The 17,814-nt window shown below is 34.3% G+C and overlaps 2 protein-coding genes across 3 annotated transcripts in view; one reads left to right on the top strand and one right to left on the bottom strand.

The window, feature by feature from the left end:
• Nucleotides 1–7,060, bottom strand: part of LOC123533130 (FACT complex subunit SSRP1-like) — a 299,019-nt gene extending 291,959 nt beyond the window's left edge. Inside the window, exons 1-4 of the mRNA XM_053519296.1 lie at nt 7,012–7,060; nt 1,827–1,914; nt 1,160–1,345; nt 86–191 (exon numbers count right to left, since the gene is read on the bottom strand). Of these exons, the coding sequence (XP_053375271.1) occupies nt 86–191; nt 1,160–1,345; nt 1,827–1,883 (349 nt within the window). The 5' untranslated portion in view covers nt 1,884–1,914; nt 7,012–7,060. The remainder of the gene's footprint in view (nt 1–85; nt 192–1,159; nt 1,346–1,826; nt 1,915–7,011) is intronic.
• Nucleotides 7,061–13,396: 6,336 nt separating this feature from the next.
• LOC128547240 (antiviral innate immune response receptor RIG-I-like) lies at nt 13,397–17,518 on the top strand. Of its 2 annotated transcripts, XM_053519305.1 has the most exons (4): nt 13,397–13,426; nt 13,828–13,923; nt 14,674–14,826; nt 17,430–17,518. In XM_053519305.1, the coding sequence occupies exons 2-4, from the start codon at nt 13,851–13,853 to the stop codon at nt 17,477–17,479; spliced, it is 276 nt and encodes a 91-aa protein (XP_053375280.1). In that variant the 5' UTR covers nt 13,397–13,426; nt 13,828–13,850; the 3' UTR covers nt 17,480–17,518. The 2 variants fall into 2 exon arrangements, with proteins under 2 accessions (XP_053375280.1, XP_053375279.1); XM_053519304.1 differs by lacking the exon at nt 13,397–13,426 and having other exon boundaries at nt 13,672–13,923.
• The last annotated feature ends 296 nt before the right edge of the window (nt 17,519–17,814 follow it).

The raw sequence follows: 17,814 nt of genomic DNA, 5'->3' as shown, positions 1-17,814 counted from the left end.
TACTAACATGAATTTGCTACTTTTCAGACTTGAACTCGGCTATCACCATTGGTAACAAGTTCTGTATATAACTGAGCATAATTACCTTCAAATTTAGCTTGTCCCCAGTTCCAGCCTTTAACAGAAAGATCTACTGTCTCAAGCTTGGTGTTGTAATTACGTGATATAAATGAACCCAATTTCTCCTGGTCCTAAAGAAGAAAATTCGAGAGACTAGTGAAGTTTTATCAACAAATACAAATACATAACAGCATGATACACGGCTTTCTCACCAACTGATGTACAGCCAACTATCTTGCTGATAAGTACACAGCTGAATATCTATGACACCAACCAGTACTCAACTGACTATCTATGACACTAACCAGTACTCAGCTGACTATTTCACCTACCAGTACACAGCCAACCAATCTGACTAAAGTACTTGATCTTCTAAACGAAGATCTGAGAACGACCCATTCACATCCGTCTTCTGTATATTTTGGACTTCCAGTATTGCTATTTTTATTTTAACCAATCAGACGACTTGTTCGAATGTCAAAGAGTAAGAAAAATGTGCAGTCATACCAGGTTTCGAACCCGGGACCCCTCGCTTACAAAGTAAGTAGCCTACCGACTGAGCTAACCGGCTACCTGACACATAGTGACATAAGAATTGTAAATATCGGATGTCAAAGCTACAGGTAGATTTGCGAGATATTGTAAGTTAAGTTCTGATTGGCTAGCGAAAGGGTCGCCAGAACGAGGCTATGAATAGGTCGTTCTCAGATCCTATGCGTAGCGTAATAGGAGATGTACTTTAGTCAGATTGACAGCCAACTACCTCACCCAATACAAAACTGACTATCTCAGTAGACTATCTCTGCCTTTAATAACAGTCAAGCAGGAGGCTATAAATGGTGTTTATAAAAAGACTTAAAATACATGAACAGAAAGTGGCAATTTACAACTAAAAAAAAATATGTTAACTTTCCATCATCAGACTTAAAATTTTACACAAGCTTTACACTGGCATGTTTATATTTTCTTCTTAAATCATCCGTCCATGGCAAAATTATGCATCACAGTCACACCTTCAGAAGAAATCTGTTGTGGACTAAGAAAAAAACTGAGCAACTCTACACATATTCATCATCTTCTACCGAAAAGTGTAACTTACCACTTCTTTAAAGCCATCAAATCTGTGAATATGTCCACTATGTAAGACTATTTTGAGACAATAACCTCTGGCCCTCTTCAACCATTTCACCTGGTCTATATCTGTTCCCTGGAACTGGTCTACTTTCCCCGTCTTTGTATTCTTGAACACTATACTGTTACCTTGAAACTTCAAACGACCTGGATTCTGTAAATCAGTCAAATGATTTAAACGAGTCTATATTCAGAGATGTCCACTCCACAGATAGTTTTTTAATCTGATTTAAATAAATGAACAAAATTTACCATTAATTGAAACTAGTGTACTAGTGTACTTTTTTACTTACCTCAACAAAACTTGTATGTTTGTGTGCAGATTAAAAACAACCTTTCCAAAAACAAGTTGTAGATATTCTATTGAAAAATGGGCTGACCGTGAGGGGTACTTAAGTCTGCACAGAATGAATTAAATATTTTATGGGCATCCCTGCATCGTGAACGTATTAGTTACCCTATTAACTGATGCATTTAAAACAATGTTAACATCTGTGGAGAGGAAATTTTTAATATGCATAGCTCATTTTGAATATTTTTAAATCTGAACATTTCACACAGAACTTTAAAGAATTTATACCAGTTGAACATTTACCACAATACAGAAACTTCAAGTTCAAATATACTTTACTTACAAGAGCACCTCGAACCTCCTGAACAACATCAGGATACTCCTGGTAGTCACTACTCATTTTTGTTGTCAAGTCTTATGCAGTGTAAATACTGAAAATGAAAAGAGATTCAAAGTAAATTTGATGTGTGTCTAATACTGTCCATAGGACACAGGTGTCCCCCATTCCGATCACAGTGTATGAACAGTTCGGAGATCATAACAAATTGGTGTGTTATCTACCAATCTGTAGTTAACACATCAATCAGTAGTTACCAGTAACTACCCATCTATAGATACACAATACATGAATATAGAAATTTTCATTTTAAATGTTTGTTTTCATCAACTGGAAAATGTCTACCCTTTAAAAAGTTTTATCGGAGGTAAGTCTCCATTAATATGTCTAAATTTAATTTCAACAACGAATATCATGATGATTATTAAATATACAGCTAAGCAGAAAACAAATTGACGTTTCAATACTGAATGCATTTTACTTGTAAAAATCTCAAGCAAAAGGCTGTTATTTTAGTTATTTTCACTTTGTAATTTTCCATTCCTATCTGCTGTCTGCCATCTTGTAAAGTAAAGAATGTAATGTTTGTATAATGTGTAACCAATCCAAGGGAGGTGAAAATAATTGAATGAAGATTTAAACTTGTACATTTTTCATAGAAATTCCATGCAATAATACAGTTACACATGATTTCCTCATACCAGCTTAATGCCATATATAAACACTGCACGGTCATCACACTGTTGTTAGGCTAAGACAAGTTGTTTTTGTGTTCAGTGTTTGTGTCAACAATAATTAAGTGACATTAATTGCAATTAAACAAAACTGTGCATACTTGTAACATAAGCTAAACTATCAAAATTTTATGTAATATCAAAATACTTTGAAATAGATCTAGTAATGGGCAAACAACTACCATTCATGGGATGTTAAACTTTGATTCAATTTACATTGGCCTTAAAGTCACTCTAGGTGTTTAATACAGGCTATTGTGGTTACTTGCACAACTGGGCTTAATTCTCCAATTAAACAAAGCAATTAACAATAACTGCATCGGTAAATTTTGTACTTGATTGATCAATTCGAATGTGTCACTTTATGTACCAGACACTTTATGTACCAGCACTTTATGTACCACTTTGGACACCTTATGTACCACATAATATGATATATAGTAGATGATCATTTTTGTTTTGACTTGATGAAAATGTTTTATTTTATGTTACTTGAAATGTTTTTTTACTAAATTAAATGTTAATTGTCATAATTAATAAGGTAATTTATATGCACATAGGAATGTTAACAACATTCTATGGACTTAAGCTGATTAAATCAAAGTTGTTTTCACAGGTAATTATCACATATTGACAGTGCTACACAATGAGATACAATTACTATATAATATAATATTAGCAGAGCTACCGGCACCGCGAAGCGGCGCCGACAGCGTCGCATTACGGTTAGACGTATGAACAAGAAAACGAATAGAGAGATCTAACTGTGGATACTATCGAGTTGAAAATTCGTGGTACTTTTTGGAATCGGTTTTGTTCGGATTTTTTCATGTGCACTATTCACATAGTAATTAATCAGTAAAGACGTCAGTAGACGCTTACTATTTACGGTTGTCAAAAGCGTCCCGCTTACTGCTTTGAATATTGAATAAAAATTTAAAGTGCGTTTGATAATAAAAATTTAGGGCTAAATACATTTTCTACGAAGAAAAAAGAAATAAAGTACAATATTTTCATTTTGAAACGACTTTCGTCACGCTGCCATTACCGAACTTTATTATATATACTTATGTTTGTCATGATGATATCATAACTCCACAGTGGTGTAGTGGTTAGCGAGTTCGCGTTGAAAACCAGAGGTCGTGAGTTCGAACCTCACCTGGACCAGATTTTTTTTTTCAATTCCTTTTTTTATTTCAGTTTTTTTTTGTATTATTATTGAGTTTTGAAAATATTGTATAACTAGTCATTCATGAGAAATTTAACAAGTGTTTAGTTGAGATGTCAGGTTCCAATGTCGTGCCTGTGCAGTAGTCAGTAGACATAACTTAAAAAAAAAACAGCTTTAGGATCAAAATATACAGGCATTAAACTGTGAAAAGCAAATAATGCTCTTCTCCCCGTTCGCATATATTTCATCCGTTAGCTTTAAAATCACTGACCAGAGTTTATCAAAAAAATTAAAACTATTGGCGATGATTTATCAATAAACATCAAAAAGGTTCTTACTACCATCCCTATTTTATAGTGCTAAAAGATTAACCATAAAAAAGCCATAGAAATGTTAACTTAGAAGTTCAGTAAATATACAGGGTTTTTCGAGAATTTCGGCAAACACTGTTTTTCTCTAGGTAAAATTCTGATCATTAACTTTTAAAAATTGCTAGTCTTTTGGGTTTAAACTAGCTTTGTACGGTCATGTAAATGATTGCAGGGCTAGACACTAACTTTTTTACAGTGGTGGTCCGAAGGACCAGCAGCTTTTGCAAACTGATGGTCCGACAGAATTTCAGGTGGTCCTACCAAGATGGATGTTGTTTTTTTTTAAGTTAACAGAACCAGTAATATATGAGACCCCCTCTTCTTCCATGAAGTACTTTTTACAAACACTGCAAAACATGTGATTTTTATATTATTATTTTGATAAACATCTGCCATTTAATTATTAAATAATTTTGAAAATCAAATTTAAAATAAAGATGTCAATAAAGATTTTTTCAGCAATTCATATTTTGTGGGTGGGGTTTAGCTTCAAAATAAGAGCTTTTTTTTTTTTGCAACAGTTGTCATTTTTTCTTAAATGCAGACTTTTTATTGACTTTTCATTAAGATTGCACTAGAAAATCTCGTTAAAAATGTCCGAAAATCACGGCCGTGAAAACAGGTGACAAATTTGGAAAACGAAAGTACATTAAAATCTTGATAAAATACATGTTATAAATTTCTTATTTTTTTCATTATACCTACTGAATACTTATAATTTCTGCTTATTAAAAGCATTTTTATTTGTTTTTGCCCAAACAAAGCCTCGGTAATGATAATAAATTAAATAAAATGCTATAGATCGTAACGGCCGATCGGCTTATATAAACGTGTCAAGCACATAAAATAAATGATTTTAATGAATTTGTTGTTCATGCAGTAATAATCGGCAAGACATAACAATACAGCATAAGCTGTATACCGCTAATTAACAAGTTGTACAAACACGATAATAGGCTGATTTGTTATCAATTAACTTTTAACTTTTTGATCAATAAACACTTTTGATAATGACGGGCATTATAATTGTACTAAATACAAACCGCGAGATGACAACGTGTCAGTCGGCGCGTGGCGTAATTGACATATGTCAGTAGCTAATTAATATACGACGCTCCGCCTACTGCCATACTTCCGCTTATGGCGGCAAACAATATTTAAATTCACTGGGATTTTGACTGGCACAGGGGCAGAACTTTCGAACTCGAGACGCATCAAAGAAAATTTCCGCGGGTCACGCCGACGCATGGGGCATTTTCTGTGCGAGTCAGATACGAGTTTTTCTCGATTTTCGCGGGTCAAAATCCGGAACCTCGGGTCTACCGAACGCTGGATACTGTACTGATACCTCAATAGTTCGTAAATGAATAGTTCAAGCATAGATAAGTTACCGTGTTCCGTTCCCGGGTTTTAGTACCAGCGTTACATCCGGGCATTCCAAATTTCAAGAAAAAATACACGGGGAAAACCAAATTCTATTTTTAAACTGCAGTACCGTGAACAGTTCAATGTTTATTAATTTATTTTAAAAATGACTTGCTTGTAATTTTCGGTAGTCCATCGGACCACACAGATTCGAGAAGTTAGTGGTCCTCCCTGAAAAGCACTGGTCTCGGACCAGCGGACCAGCGTTAGTGTCGAGCCCTGGATTGTAATTTTCCCTTACCAGGCGTCTATTATAGCAGTATTTTTGACTGAAAGTTGGACACAATCATTTTTCCTTTCAGAAAGAACCAAAATTCGACAATAATGACATTTAAAAGAATTACAATAGTCATTTCCAGGATTACGTAAATTCTAATTTCTATTAACTTTAACTTTTTTACAATAAGTCCGTATTGCCAAACATTCACACGCAAAGAGACAGAATTCCTTTGGCTATTGGCCTAATGAGATTCTGTTAGGTTTGAAGCTTTTCAATTTGAAGGAGTTATCATTTGTGACTGGTTTCCAGTATGATAATAATTTTTGTAAAATTGTCGATGCAGTACGAACGTAACGTTTTAATAAGAATAACACAAATTATTCAAATACGTGTTTTTTCTTTATCTTGGTGCAGATTTTAATCTATATCAAACTTTCTTTTAATTATATAGGGCCTACAGAATATGAAGATTTAAATTTGATGCAGTCTAAAACATGCATTCAGAAATCATGAATTATCATTAATACTTATAATTTTAATAGATCTAATAGAACATAAACTTCCTTAACGAATTCATGATTCCAGACAATTTTAACACCACTCCTTTAATTTTTAAGGGGGCTCTGCCTTTTAGGTATCACCTAATTTCATATTATAGGTGGTACACTAAGTGTCAAAGTGGTACATAAAGTGACTGGTACATAAGGTGTCGCACCCGATCAATTCTGTGTAGAAAATTTGTGTGGAATAGATGAACACAGTGACAGGATGCTCGTGTTAAAAATATGAGCAAGGGTGAGAAAAATATACATTTCTTTTGTTCACTTTTTAGCCATATGTAGCTATAAATAGCTAAATTAGATAACTTCCCCAACCTGTAGGTAACACACCGATTTGTGACCAGGCTCTCATACCTGTTGACATAAAACTGAAACACAGTTCTCCAATGTTAAAAAAAACATTATGCTATTGAAAATGGGCAACAGGAAAAGGAAAATCAGAAGGAGCATACTTGGACTATTTGTGAGTTGGTAGTGATCACCCGAGGCTGAATAAGTCATACCCGAAAAAAAATAAACACAAGCCAAGATGGCGGGAAAAGTGCTGACAAGAGAAAATAAAAACGCATTTCGTGACAATTTAATAAATGACCATAGCATTGTCTGATAGAATTTGATAAGCAAGTAGCTACTCATACAGTTGATAATAATATTATACACTTTTTGCCTATAATTTCTCAAAATGTGTTTATTTACGCACAATAACCTACCCAGGTGCTTTTTTTTCTAATCAGTCTTACAAGAGCGCTTGAGGATAGTTTTTCCTAATTGCCGTATCGAACCCGTACATGTACCGTACATACCTTTTTTGGTTACAACACACTAAATAGCTGTTCTTCCTTATTTCACATAAAATTGACATATTTCTAATGGGCGCAGCACACATCAGGACCCATTTTAAATGTCTGTAACTTACATGTAATTGAAGAACATTGTCAGTGCTGAATAAAAATCAAAAGAAAAGTGGGGGTTATGTTTGATGCAAGAAAAATAGTTTCCGTCAAACACACAAACTGCAAAATCAACTAAAAAATGAGACCCCAAATTGTAGTGGTGGTGTATGATTTAAGTTTCCACGAAGAATTCTGTCATGTTGTTATTTCATTATGAAAATGCTACCTACACGTCAAGCGTAGGTCTACTTCTACCGGGTTACTCCCAACAATCATTTACTGATTATAACTGGGAGATCGGGGACAATCTGTTAAAATAACATATGTTACATGATAAAAACATAAAATGTAAGACTACATATAGTGTTAAAAATAAAAACGACATGATAGATTAGCGCATGAAAGTATTCAGACTGACAGTGAAGCTTGCTAGGCTTTCACTGGCCTTGATGTTGTAAGGCAAGTTGTTCCAGTAACGAATAGTCCCAGGAAAGAAAGAGCTCATATGGTATTGTGTTCGTGAAAAAGGAATATGGTAGTTGTGATTTGTTGCCTGAGTAAGATGGTTATGGTCTACAAATACGAGGTTATTAATGATTTTATACAACATGATTAACGAAGCTTGTTTTCTTCTTTGTTCTAGTGTTTGCCATTTGAGAGTTTCTAGCATAGATGTGACACTGCTAAATTGAGAGTAATCATTTAAAACATATCTAGCTGCAGCCCTTTGCACCCGTTCAATTTCATATGTTAAGGTTTTCTGCCATGGATGCCTAATTGTACTACAATACTCTAATTGAGGTCTGACGTAAGTTTTGTAGGCTGTTTCTTTAAGATTAATATCTCCGAACATTTCTTTTTATAAATTTAAGGGTGTTTCTTGCTTTAGATGATGCATTTTCTATATGTTTTTTTCCAGTTAAAGTCTTCACTAATGGTAACCCCAAGATATTTAGCATTTTTTGTTTCTTTTAGTTCTGTGTTATGAAGTTTATAAGGAAATTTGATGGTGTTTTTCTTTTTTGATATTCTAATAATTTCACATTTGTCACGGTTGAATTCCATAGACCATTGGTTTTCCCAGTCTTCTAATATGTTAAGATCTTTTTGTAGTTTGTGAGTCAGATGAAGAATCAATAGATATGCCATGTGATTTTAGGGAAAAAAATGCAAAGAAATGAAAATAGCTCTACAGAGAAAAAAAAATATGAGGACTATTTGTATCCGCCATTTTTCCGCGCCATTTTCCTATTTAGTGTCTGTATGCCTTTTAACTGACTCTGTATGCTGGGAGCACGTGTTACCGTAGTAAGGCAAGTATTATCGTGGTATTGAGGAATCAGATAATCATATATTTTAGACAAAGGCAACATATCTGAAATCGTTTGGTGAATATCAAAGAACAAATATAAAAATTCACTACCTTATGTGATAACTCCACTCTTAAGTGTTACAGACGATGGGTGTACGTTAACTTGTTAGTTAAGGTAAGAAAAAATTCTAAAAGACTGATGGATCCAATATCAGCTAAACTGAGATTGCAAAAATAGGATAAAAGAATGTTAGCATGATTAGTAAGATTAGAAAAGAAGTAGAATTAGGAGATAAAAAATATTGCTTATTCTACAATACAACTGACCCAGGAAAGAATAAAGATTCTTTTGAGTATTATCTGGTATTAGGAAGGGATGACTTCATGTCCCACTCATTTTCCCATTTTCCTAGCTTGTTAAGAACTTCCTTATTGATTTTGCTGTCACTGGAAGAACTGACAATAAGTCACAGTGTCGTTTGCAAAGAGTCGGAATAGTGACTTTATTGTAGATATCAGATTATGTAAATTAGAAAGTATAAAGGACCAAGGACACAGCCCGACGAAACTCAGATGTTACAGCGTACTTTCGGAATGGTCAAGACTACAGACTTACTTCTATTGAGTAGAAATGCCTCAGACCACATGCAGACTTGTAGGCACACATCGTAATCTGGAAGTTTAGAAGAAGTTTATAAAGAGATTTACCTTGTCAAAAGCTTTTCTGAAATTATGCAGAATCAGGTCAGTTTAATTAGAAATATTGTTAATCAGCTGATCTGTTAATCATCTGAGTTCCACAAGATCTGTTGTCACGAAAGCCGTTTCCGAGGTCATAAGGTCAAATATATTTAGTAATTAATTTGAACATAGTCATTTGAAGCATTTATAAATTCAAGTGTTGTACACAATATAGAAGTAAATGATGTAGGATTATCATTTGCTGTGCTTTTGCACAACTGGAAAACAAAAGCCCTGGTCCAGTCTGCTGGAACAATACCTGAAAAGATAGATTTTATGAAGATTACTACTAGAAAATAAACAATTTCATTCCTAAGCATGTTGAGGACAACTGGGCGAACACGATCTGGTGCTGCTTTTTACGTTATATATAGGAAAAATAAACTCTTTTAAGAAACAACAAACTGTAATGCTCCCATAAAAATGCTGGTGAGCAATTGCATATATGTAAACATTTACTCAATGGATAAAACTAAAACTTGGAAATTCGCTATGGAAGAGGTCTAGGTCATTCAACAATAAAAATAAGCAAAACCTGTTTCACTTCTTTATATAAGTCATTACAATACATTTCATCAACAACATGGAACTATATCTAGCTAATGCATTTTAGTCGCATTATGTACGTCTGTGTTGTCTTATTTCAATTTCATAAATGCGGAGTACATACATTTAGAACATTTTAAGCATGCTGAGAAAAGCTTTCTCAATCCTTTTATAAAAAATATTTAACTCATTTGGCAATAAAGTGTATTCGATATTAAAAGATACATATACAATGAAATATATCTTTTTAAAAGATATTCTATATCAAAGAAATATATATGCAAAGAAACAAGTGACATAGATGTAGCTCATTATACCACAGGTGTTAAAGGCTTTAGTCTATATCTAAATTCCAGACTTTAGTGATTATACATGATCGTAGTGCCGAAAATTAAACACATAACAAGTTGATATAAGAAGATATAACAACAATGACAAAGACCGAATAGAAATTGCTACATTAAAAAAACGAAACATCCTCAAATAGTAGCCGAACTAAGTGTGAAGATGATTTAACTCCAGGAAAACATCCATCCTTTTCCTCATACTTAAGCCATCCCTTTCAATGAAAATTAAATTTAAATATTTATACTTTTGCTTTAGTTTATACTAATTCATTTTTGCTTGATTGTGATGAAAGCTTAAAGCTTATTTGAACAACTCTCGAGTCTGCTTCCTGAAAAACCCAGTACTGATGTCATATGAGAAGTCATGGTCGTGACCCCAGTTGGGCTCAAACCCAGGATCCCCGGGTTGCCTGAGCGGCCGACACCTTAACCACTAGACCACCGCTCCCCCTACTTTTGCTTTAATAGCATGCAGAAAGACATGCAAACACTTTGAATATATCAACCTACTGTTAATAAAACAAAAGAGTTTAATTTACAAATATTGTTATACAAATCGTTGTCTTCGTAGAAAATTTTAGTTGATGTAACACTCTCATACAATTAGAAATTTCAAAGATTTTCTTGGAAAAGATTTTCGCGTCATGTCGGGACTGAACAAATGAGACCAAGCTGGAAGTTGAGGAATTTAGTCCGTTGCATTCTAAAATAAATTTCCCATGTTGAAAATAAAAGAAAAACCAGAGGTATAACAGAAGGCGATTAATACCCTTAAATGCCGATTGTGATCATGACATGTGTTTCTAAGTGTGACATTGGCATTGTCCCTAGGAACCCGGATTGACACGTTCTCCATATCATATTGATGAGGTAAACCATTGATGATTTCGTTATGAAAATCCTCCATGTGGTTTAAAAGATATGAACATAAGTAAATCCTTGGCATTTGACTTCTAAGCTTGACCTTTTCCTTTGACCTGGTGACCTGGGTCATGCCATTTGTATTTGTAGAAGTGACGGAGAAAAACTGAATATTAGCAACATATTTATCAACAGGAAAAACCGAATGGGATACACATGTTGTGCTTGGGCTACATATGTGGTGCATTAAATGTTTTAAAAATCCACAGATCTTGAGCTTAAATGAAGGCTTGATGCCTTGTTGTCTTCAAATTCTTCCTTACACTTACATTCTCCTCTGCAACAGGCTAATGTCAATATTGACTGACAACTTTGAAAGGACATTTTCAAAGTTTAAGAATAAATTTTGATGAACTGGTCCATTATCGAAATCAGTTTGTTCAAGGCATATCATCAAGAAAAAATTCATTTACCAGCATTTTAAACGAACGGGCTATATTTTTGTTACATACAGTAACTATGTAAGTAGTTCCTAAGCCTGCGACAAATGACAGATAAATGTTATGATCCCGGATTCAAGAATGCCTTCTTGTGCGTTAGGGATAAAATGTTGAATTGCCTATTTCTAGATTATGTCAATATTTCCACATCTGTTAAAATTTTCCTTTTTTTGTTACGAGTTTGCGATGATTGGCGAGTCCCTTTAATTGTCAAAATAAATAACAAAGATCTGCGAGCTGTACACAGTAGGCATAGATATTTTTATGCTCCCAAAAAGGGTGAGCATACATGTATAGTTACCGCTTTGTCCGTCCTTCTGTCCGTCACACATTTTGTTCTAGCATAAATGGCATTTTGAATGAAACTTCAGGTAGTCATAGAACCCATGAAGACAAAGTGTAGTGTCAAAGAACAGTGACTCTATCTTTCCTAATTTTTGAAATACTTCCCTTTATTATACAAAATAATGCTTGTCCGGAGCATTAACTTCGAAAGAATTAGATTTATTGGACTGAAACTTAACAAAATGATAGAGGTCATTGACAGGGAGTGCAGTGACAAAGAACCGTGTCACACCTAGTTTTTTTATTATAAAAATAAGGCTTATCTGGAGCATAACTTGAAAAGTTAACAGCCATTTGATTGAATAGAATACATTGATAGCAAGTGAATTGTCACAGAACAATAACTATCCTACCTTTTCTTTTTAATTGTCTCACTTTATCTTTAATTTGGTCCCTTTATTACATTTTCTTTACAATTTTTGTCCTTTTATTAATATTTCTTTAAAATTATGCATTAGAATTCTGACATTATTCCCCATATTTGGATCTTTAGGTCAAGTTCGAATCTGGGTTAAAAACTTGGTCACCAGGTCAAATAAAAGGAAAAGCTAGTTAACATTCTAGAGGCCACATTTATGACCATATCTTAATGAAACTTGGTCAGAATGTTTATCTTAATGATCTTTAGGTCAAGCTCAAATCTAGATCAGGTGGGGTCAAAAACTAGGCCAGAAGCTCAAATCAAAGGAAAAGCATGTTAACATTCTGGAGGCCACAATTATGACTTATCTTCTTGGTCAGAATGTTAACCTTGATGGTCGTTAGGTCAAGTTCGAATCTGGGTCATGTGGAAAGTGACCTACTTTATATTTTTTTAAGATAAAGCCTTGACATTTGGATGACCTGTACAGTTTTGCACACCGGCGTTATAAAACTGACTTTCTGTGACCATGAATGTGACCTACTGACCTACTTTCTTGTTTTCTAAGATACAGCCTTGAAATTTGGATAACATGTACAGTTTTGCAGACTGATTTTAAAACTGAATTTCAGTGACCATGAGTGTGACCTACTGACCTACTTCCTTGTTTTCTAAGATACAGCCTTGAAATTTGGATGACATGTACAGTTTTGCATACCGATCTTAAAACTGACTCAGTGACCATAAATATGACCTACTGACCTACTTTCTTAATATTTTAGCATCAGTTTGACATTTGAAACTTGTAGCTCATATTACTCAGGTGAGCGATCCAGGGTCATCATGACCCTTTTGTTTTAATTTCTTCCCTTTGTTGTTCCTGTCCTTTGGGATTCAACAGTCAAGTTCTTTAGATTTTGCTCCCATATTCTTTAATGTTTTTGGTTCTATCTCTATAAAGTGGGACTAAAATTATGATCTGACAACGACAATGGCTAAGCTACAAATGTTGCTATTGTGACTAGAAAATTACATGCAAACTTATTTATTCCATTACAAACTGCTAAAATATCTATTCTTGTACATTTAACTGATGTTGAAATAAAAATACAAGTTTAAATCTAGCGTAAGTAATTCGATAATGCTATCTCCATGCTACCTCCTTCTAATTTTAAATCTCGCGTGTCACGGGGGTTTTCCACGTCTGAAATCGAAAGTGGTTTGTTAATTTTACATTTTATACGTTAAATATTGTGTTTTGTTTATATTTTTGTCAAAAAAGGACCTAAATAATCTCCGAAAAATTAATGTTTTGTATTTTGTTTTTACAAACAAATTTCATTCAATTACAGTGGCATGCACCATGATTCATGAGTCATGTTTGTATAGCATTAACAATAATCAATTTTGACTAACCTAAGGTGATGACCCCCTCACGTCCTCTAGCACAGGCAAAAGTGGAACTCTATCATCCGTAATTATGTCATGGACTCATAGACCCTTAAGGACCAGAAAATATAGCAACATTTATATAAATATATAAATAAAAACCTATATAAACTACAGAAACAGCCATTTTTAAAGCTTAGTTAATTTATATTGTGCAGTCTTTTTATCTAGTTGTATAAGACGCAACAAAGAAAATGAGTGACGAGTCGAAAGAAAGTGACACTTCCGACTCCAGTGATTTGTCAGAAACTGAAGATACCGATGCTGGTAAGTAAACAAATTATGGTAGGGGATTGAGGCTGACAGGGGCGGAGGTTATTTGGTGCGGGTGTTCGCTGAAAAAAAATCGAATCAGGTATTATTTCCAAGCTATTAATGTGGTGTCGATTTTACATTTTCAGCTTCTTTTAGATATATAATAATATATAATAAGATATTGGTTAGCGTTCTGTTGTATCTGTTGTATATATAAAATTTAAAAGTAAGAAAATCTTCGTGACAGGGAAATCTTTCGTAATTTTGGCCTGACCGAATAAAAAGAGAAGGTGTATTTAAGGAATTTATATTTATATTGGTTATTTATGATGATTATATTTATAACTATTCTTTGCGTAAAATCGATGCATGGGTAGATAAAGCTTAGAGACATCTAAGTGCTAAATACTTACCTTGGGTGTCGAATGTTGGTCAAAACATGAACTGTTATCCATCTATGCACAGTTTCAATTCAAATTTGCGTAAATGAAAAGTAAATGGTCATGAGAGACTTCTGACGTCCAGCCTAATGCTGTTGTGAACAGACTCCAGCTTAATTACAATCAGTTATTTTATATAAGTTTCAATAGGTAGACCATCTGGGCTGTTTTTGTCTCAAAATCTACAGTGTCATGAAACCGATATTTAACTCGTTCATGAAGTCGTTTAGTGTCAGTAATGTCTACGTTCCTTTTATAAATGACCTAACATTTAGGTAAATTAACCCTTCCCAAATTTCTAAATGATTAGTTATTTCTACAGATAGTGGTGGTCTGAAACCAAGGAAGTACCAGCTAGAACTGGCAGAGAATGCTATAATGGGAAAAAATACCATAATCTGTTCAGGCACCGGATCCGGTAAAACAATCGTAGCGCTGCATATAATAAAGAATCATTTAGAGGGAGCACCAAAAGGTAAAAGTAATAATTCTAGGATGGCAAACCCACGTGACTTTTCGGTATCGTGCATATGGGGAAAATCATGTTTCCTTATTACTTGAAAGATTTTTTTTTTTAAAGAGCGTCGAAGACAGGGAAATGAGAAATTTCCGCGCCATAAAGCGTCTGCCAGAAATTATTGATAATTTTCTCAAACACTTCGCCCAATGTATTTTTTTCACGGACCAAATGTGTAAATAACGTACACACTGGAATATGGGCGAAGTGTTTGATTTAGAGCGGCAGACGTTTTGTGCCGGAAAAATAAAACGTTTTTCTGTCTTCGACGCTTGTTATATTATTAAAACCCTTCAAGTAACAAGGAAATTACAAACAAAAGTCTTACATGAATTGAGCGTTTTCCCCCGTGTGTACGCTAGCAAAAATCACGTGGGTTGGTAACCCTGATTTAGTCGTCTCATAACTATTTTTATTGTATTTGTTCCGCCCCTGGGACTTTGCTGACGACCTCAAAACACTATAGAGAATCAATAGTAACGGTTAGTCATACTGATTTGATTTGATATTTATAGCCATATAATGGGAAATATATATAGAGAGAGCTAAAATGTAGTTACCTATGCCTTCGTTCCGTCCGTTCGTCTACCTATCTATAACTCGTGTCCGCTCCATAACTTCTTAATCGCTAGGAACATTTTCATAAACTGGCCTCAGTTATTTACCTGACTAAGACGATTTGCAGAGCGCAAAACTAAGTTAACTAGGTTCAAGGTCAAGGCCACACTTGATGGTCAAAGTTTAAGACGCTTAACCATGTGTCCGCTCCATATTATCTGTTTAGGTTATCAAGGCGACGTGTAGAGCATAAAACCCGTGTATTGAGGTTCAATGTCAAGGTCACACTTTGAGATCAATGGTCAAATAGCTTAACTTCGTGTCCGATCCTTGTCGTCTGAACCGCTTAAAAGATTTTCACAAAACTTTACATCAGTTGTTATCCTCATAAATACGACGGGCAGAGCACATGATCCAGGTCGCTAAGTCAAACGTCAAGGTCACGCTTAGAGGTCAAAGATCAATTAGCTTAATGCATTCTATACCACTAAAACTAAACTGATTTCATAAAATTAGCATAGATTCTTAATTTAATCCAGACGACATGCAGAGTTCAAACACAGGTCACTTGGTCAAAAGTCAATGTCAAACTTGGAGGCCAAAGCTCAAATAAATTATGTTTGTGTCCGATCCATATCCCCTTAAGCTCTAGAAGGACTTTCATAAAACGCATCCAGTGTTAATAACGTCATCAAGGCGACATGCAAAGTGCAAGATCACCCGTTCCAATGTCAAGGTCACACTTAAAGGTCAGAGGTCATGATCACAACATTTTATATTCCTGTATCAAATCGGCGTCTTAGAGGTATTAATCATTTTCAGTTTTAGCAATAGTTGTTTATTGTGTTTGCATTTACTAAGAGCTACTACCCTGCACATTGTTTTGAAAATCAGATTTGTTAAACCGGTGAGCCCTGAGAAGTTATCTACTGTGACCAAAACAGAGGGTATGAACACAGACTACCATATCTTGGTAATGATTCGTCAATTCCAGTTGATATTTGTTGTGCATGTTGTTCTTTACACATAGGAGCTGTTACCAAGCATTTTGTAATCAGGTGGATTTTGACAGGGGTTTTGCACTTTAAATATTTCGTCCATTTGCAGCCATATCTTGGTAACGGCTGGTCACACTGAGTTGAGATTTAGTTTGAGTGCTTTTCTTTAGTAATATCTACAGCTCTGCAGTTTTTTACATATCAAATAAATAGGACCAGAGTTATTGTCCTTTATATTTACGGAAAACTAGAAGTTTTGTCATTGTACAGTAATGGGCTATTGGCTTTAGTTTAAACAAACAATATTTATTTAAAGCAACATACACGTAACATGTACAACAAATTTTTACTCGTCAAATACATGGATTGGAAAGCAAGCTGAAAGCTTATGTAAATTCCTTTCCAAAAATTATTGGCTATTGGCTTTATAATGGTTAATCTATATATATTGTCTTTTTTATATATTCCTAGCTGTCAGAACCCTGATTTGGTTGCAATAGTCATTTTGCTGATCTCTTGGTCGTAGTACATGATCTTCAGTGTATATGTTTGATAATGTTCGTATTAACTGGGCGATGTTTTTCAGCAAGTCAAATTATATTCTTCGTTTTTACACCGGCGGTTTTTTTTTTCTCTCTGAAATCAATTGGAAACTGCAGTTTCTGTCCCTTCGGTGCCAAGTCCAGTCGAGTTACTGAATGGTTTTATATATTAGGGAATGCATCAATGTTTTAAACTTGTCCTATTTATATAACATTTATAGATCCTACGAAGGTTATAAAAGAAAGTCAGCTTTTTACCTATCAGTCGATGTATATTTAATATTCTAAATTATTTCTTAGACTAAATCAGTAAATTATTTTAACTTGCTGGAACCATGCGTAAGTTTCGCCGATACTAATTCACTGAATTTGGTTATTTCTTCACAAAAGCAAGATCAATTTTTCTGCCATCTTTTCTACTTACATGTTTCAGCAATTTGAATGAAGTTTTTGTTTTGACTAGGTAAAAGGAAAGTTGTTTTTATGGCGAGAACAGGTGCCCTTATAAAGTAACAAGCAGACAAATGTAAACAGTGCCTACAGCAGTACGAGGTAATATTTACCTTTGAAGCCAATTTAAGTATTCATGAAATTCCTATCAAACGAGAATGTTACACTGTTTTGATAAATACTTTTCTACGAGAAACACATTCCAAATCTACTACCACCAGCGAAAGAATTATTGAATGAACAAGTGCAAAATGTCTGTGAAAAAGGTACACACACAGAATTTAAACAGAAACTGAAAGAGACATACATGTCCCCTATAGAGCCAACATCAGTATTCAGAAACCAAACTGAACATATTTAAAACACTACAATATAATTATAAAAGTGGCTGTAATTAT

Source organism: Mercenaria mercenaria, chromosome 12 (assembly GCF_021730395.1).
Source record: "Mercenaria mercenaria strain notata chromosome 12, MADL_Memer_1, whole genome shotgun sequence".
Lineage (NCBI taxonomy): Eukaryota > Metazoa > Mollusca > Bivalvia > Venerida > Veneridae > Mercenaria > Mercenaria mercenaria.
This window is presented reverse-complemented; position numbering and strand designations above follow the sequence as displayed.

What these genes read in the sequence shown, in the direction of transcription:
- LOC128547240 (XM_053519305.1), top strand. Translation starts at nt 13,851, where the DNA reads ATGAGTGACGAGTCGAAAGAAAGTGACACTTCCGACTCCAGTGATTTG. An exon ending in AACTGAAGATACCGATGCTG is followed by an intron (nt 13,924 to 14,673) that starts GTAAGTAAACAA and finishes TTATTTCTACAG; the next exon opens with ATAGTGGTGGTCTGAAACCA. An exon ending in TTTAGAGGGAGCACCAAAAG is followed by an intron (nt 14,827 to 17,429) that starts GTAAAAGTAATA and finishes TGTTTTGACTAG; the next exon opens with GTAAAAGGAAAGTTGTTTTT.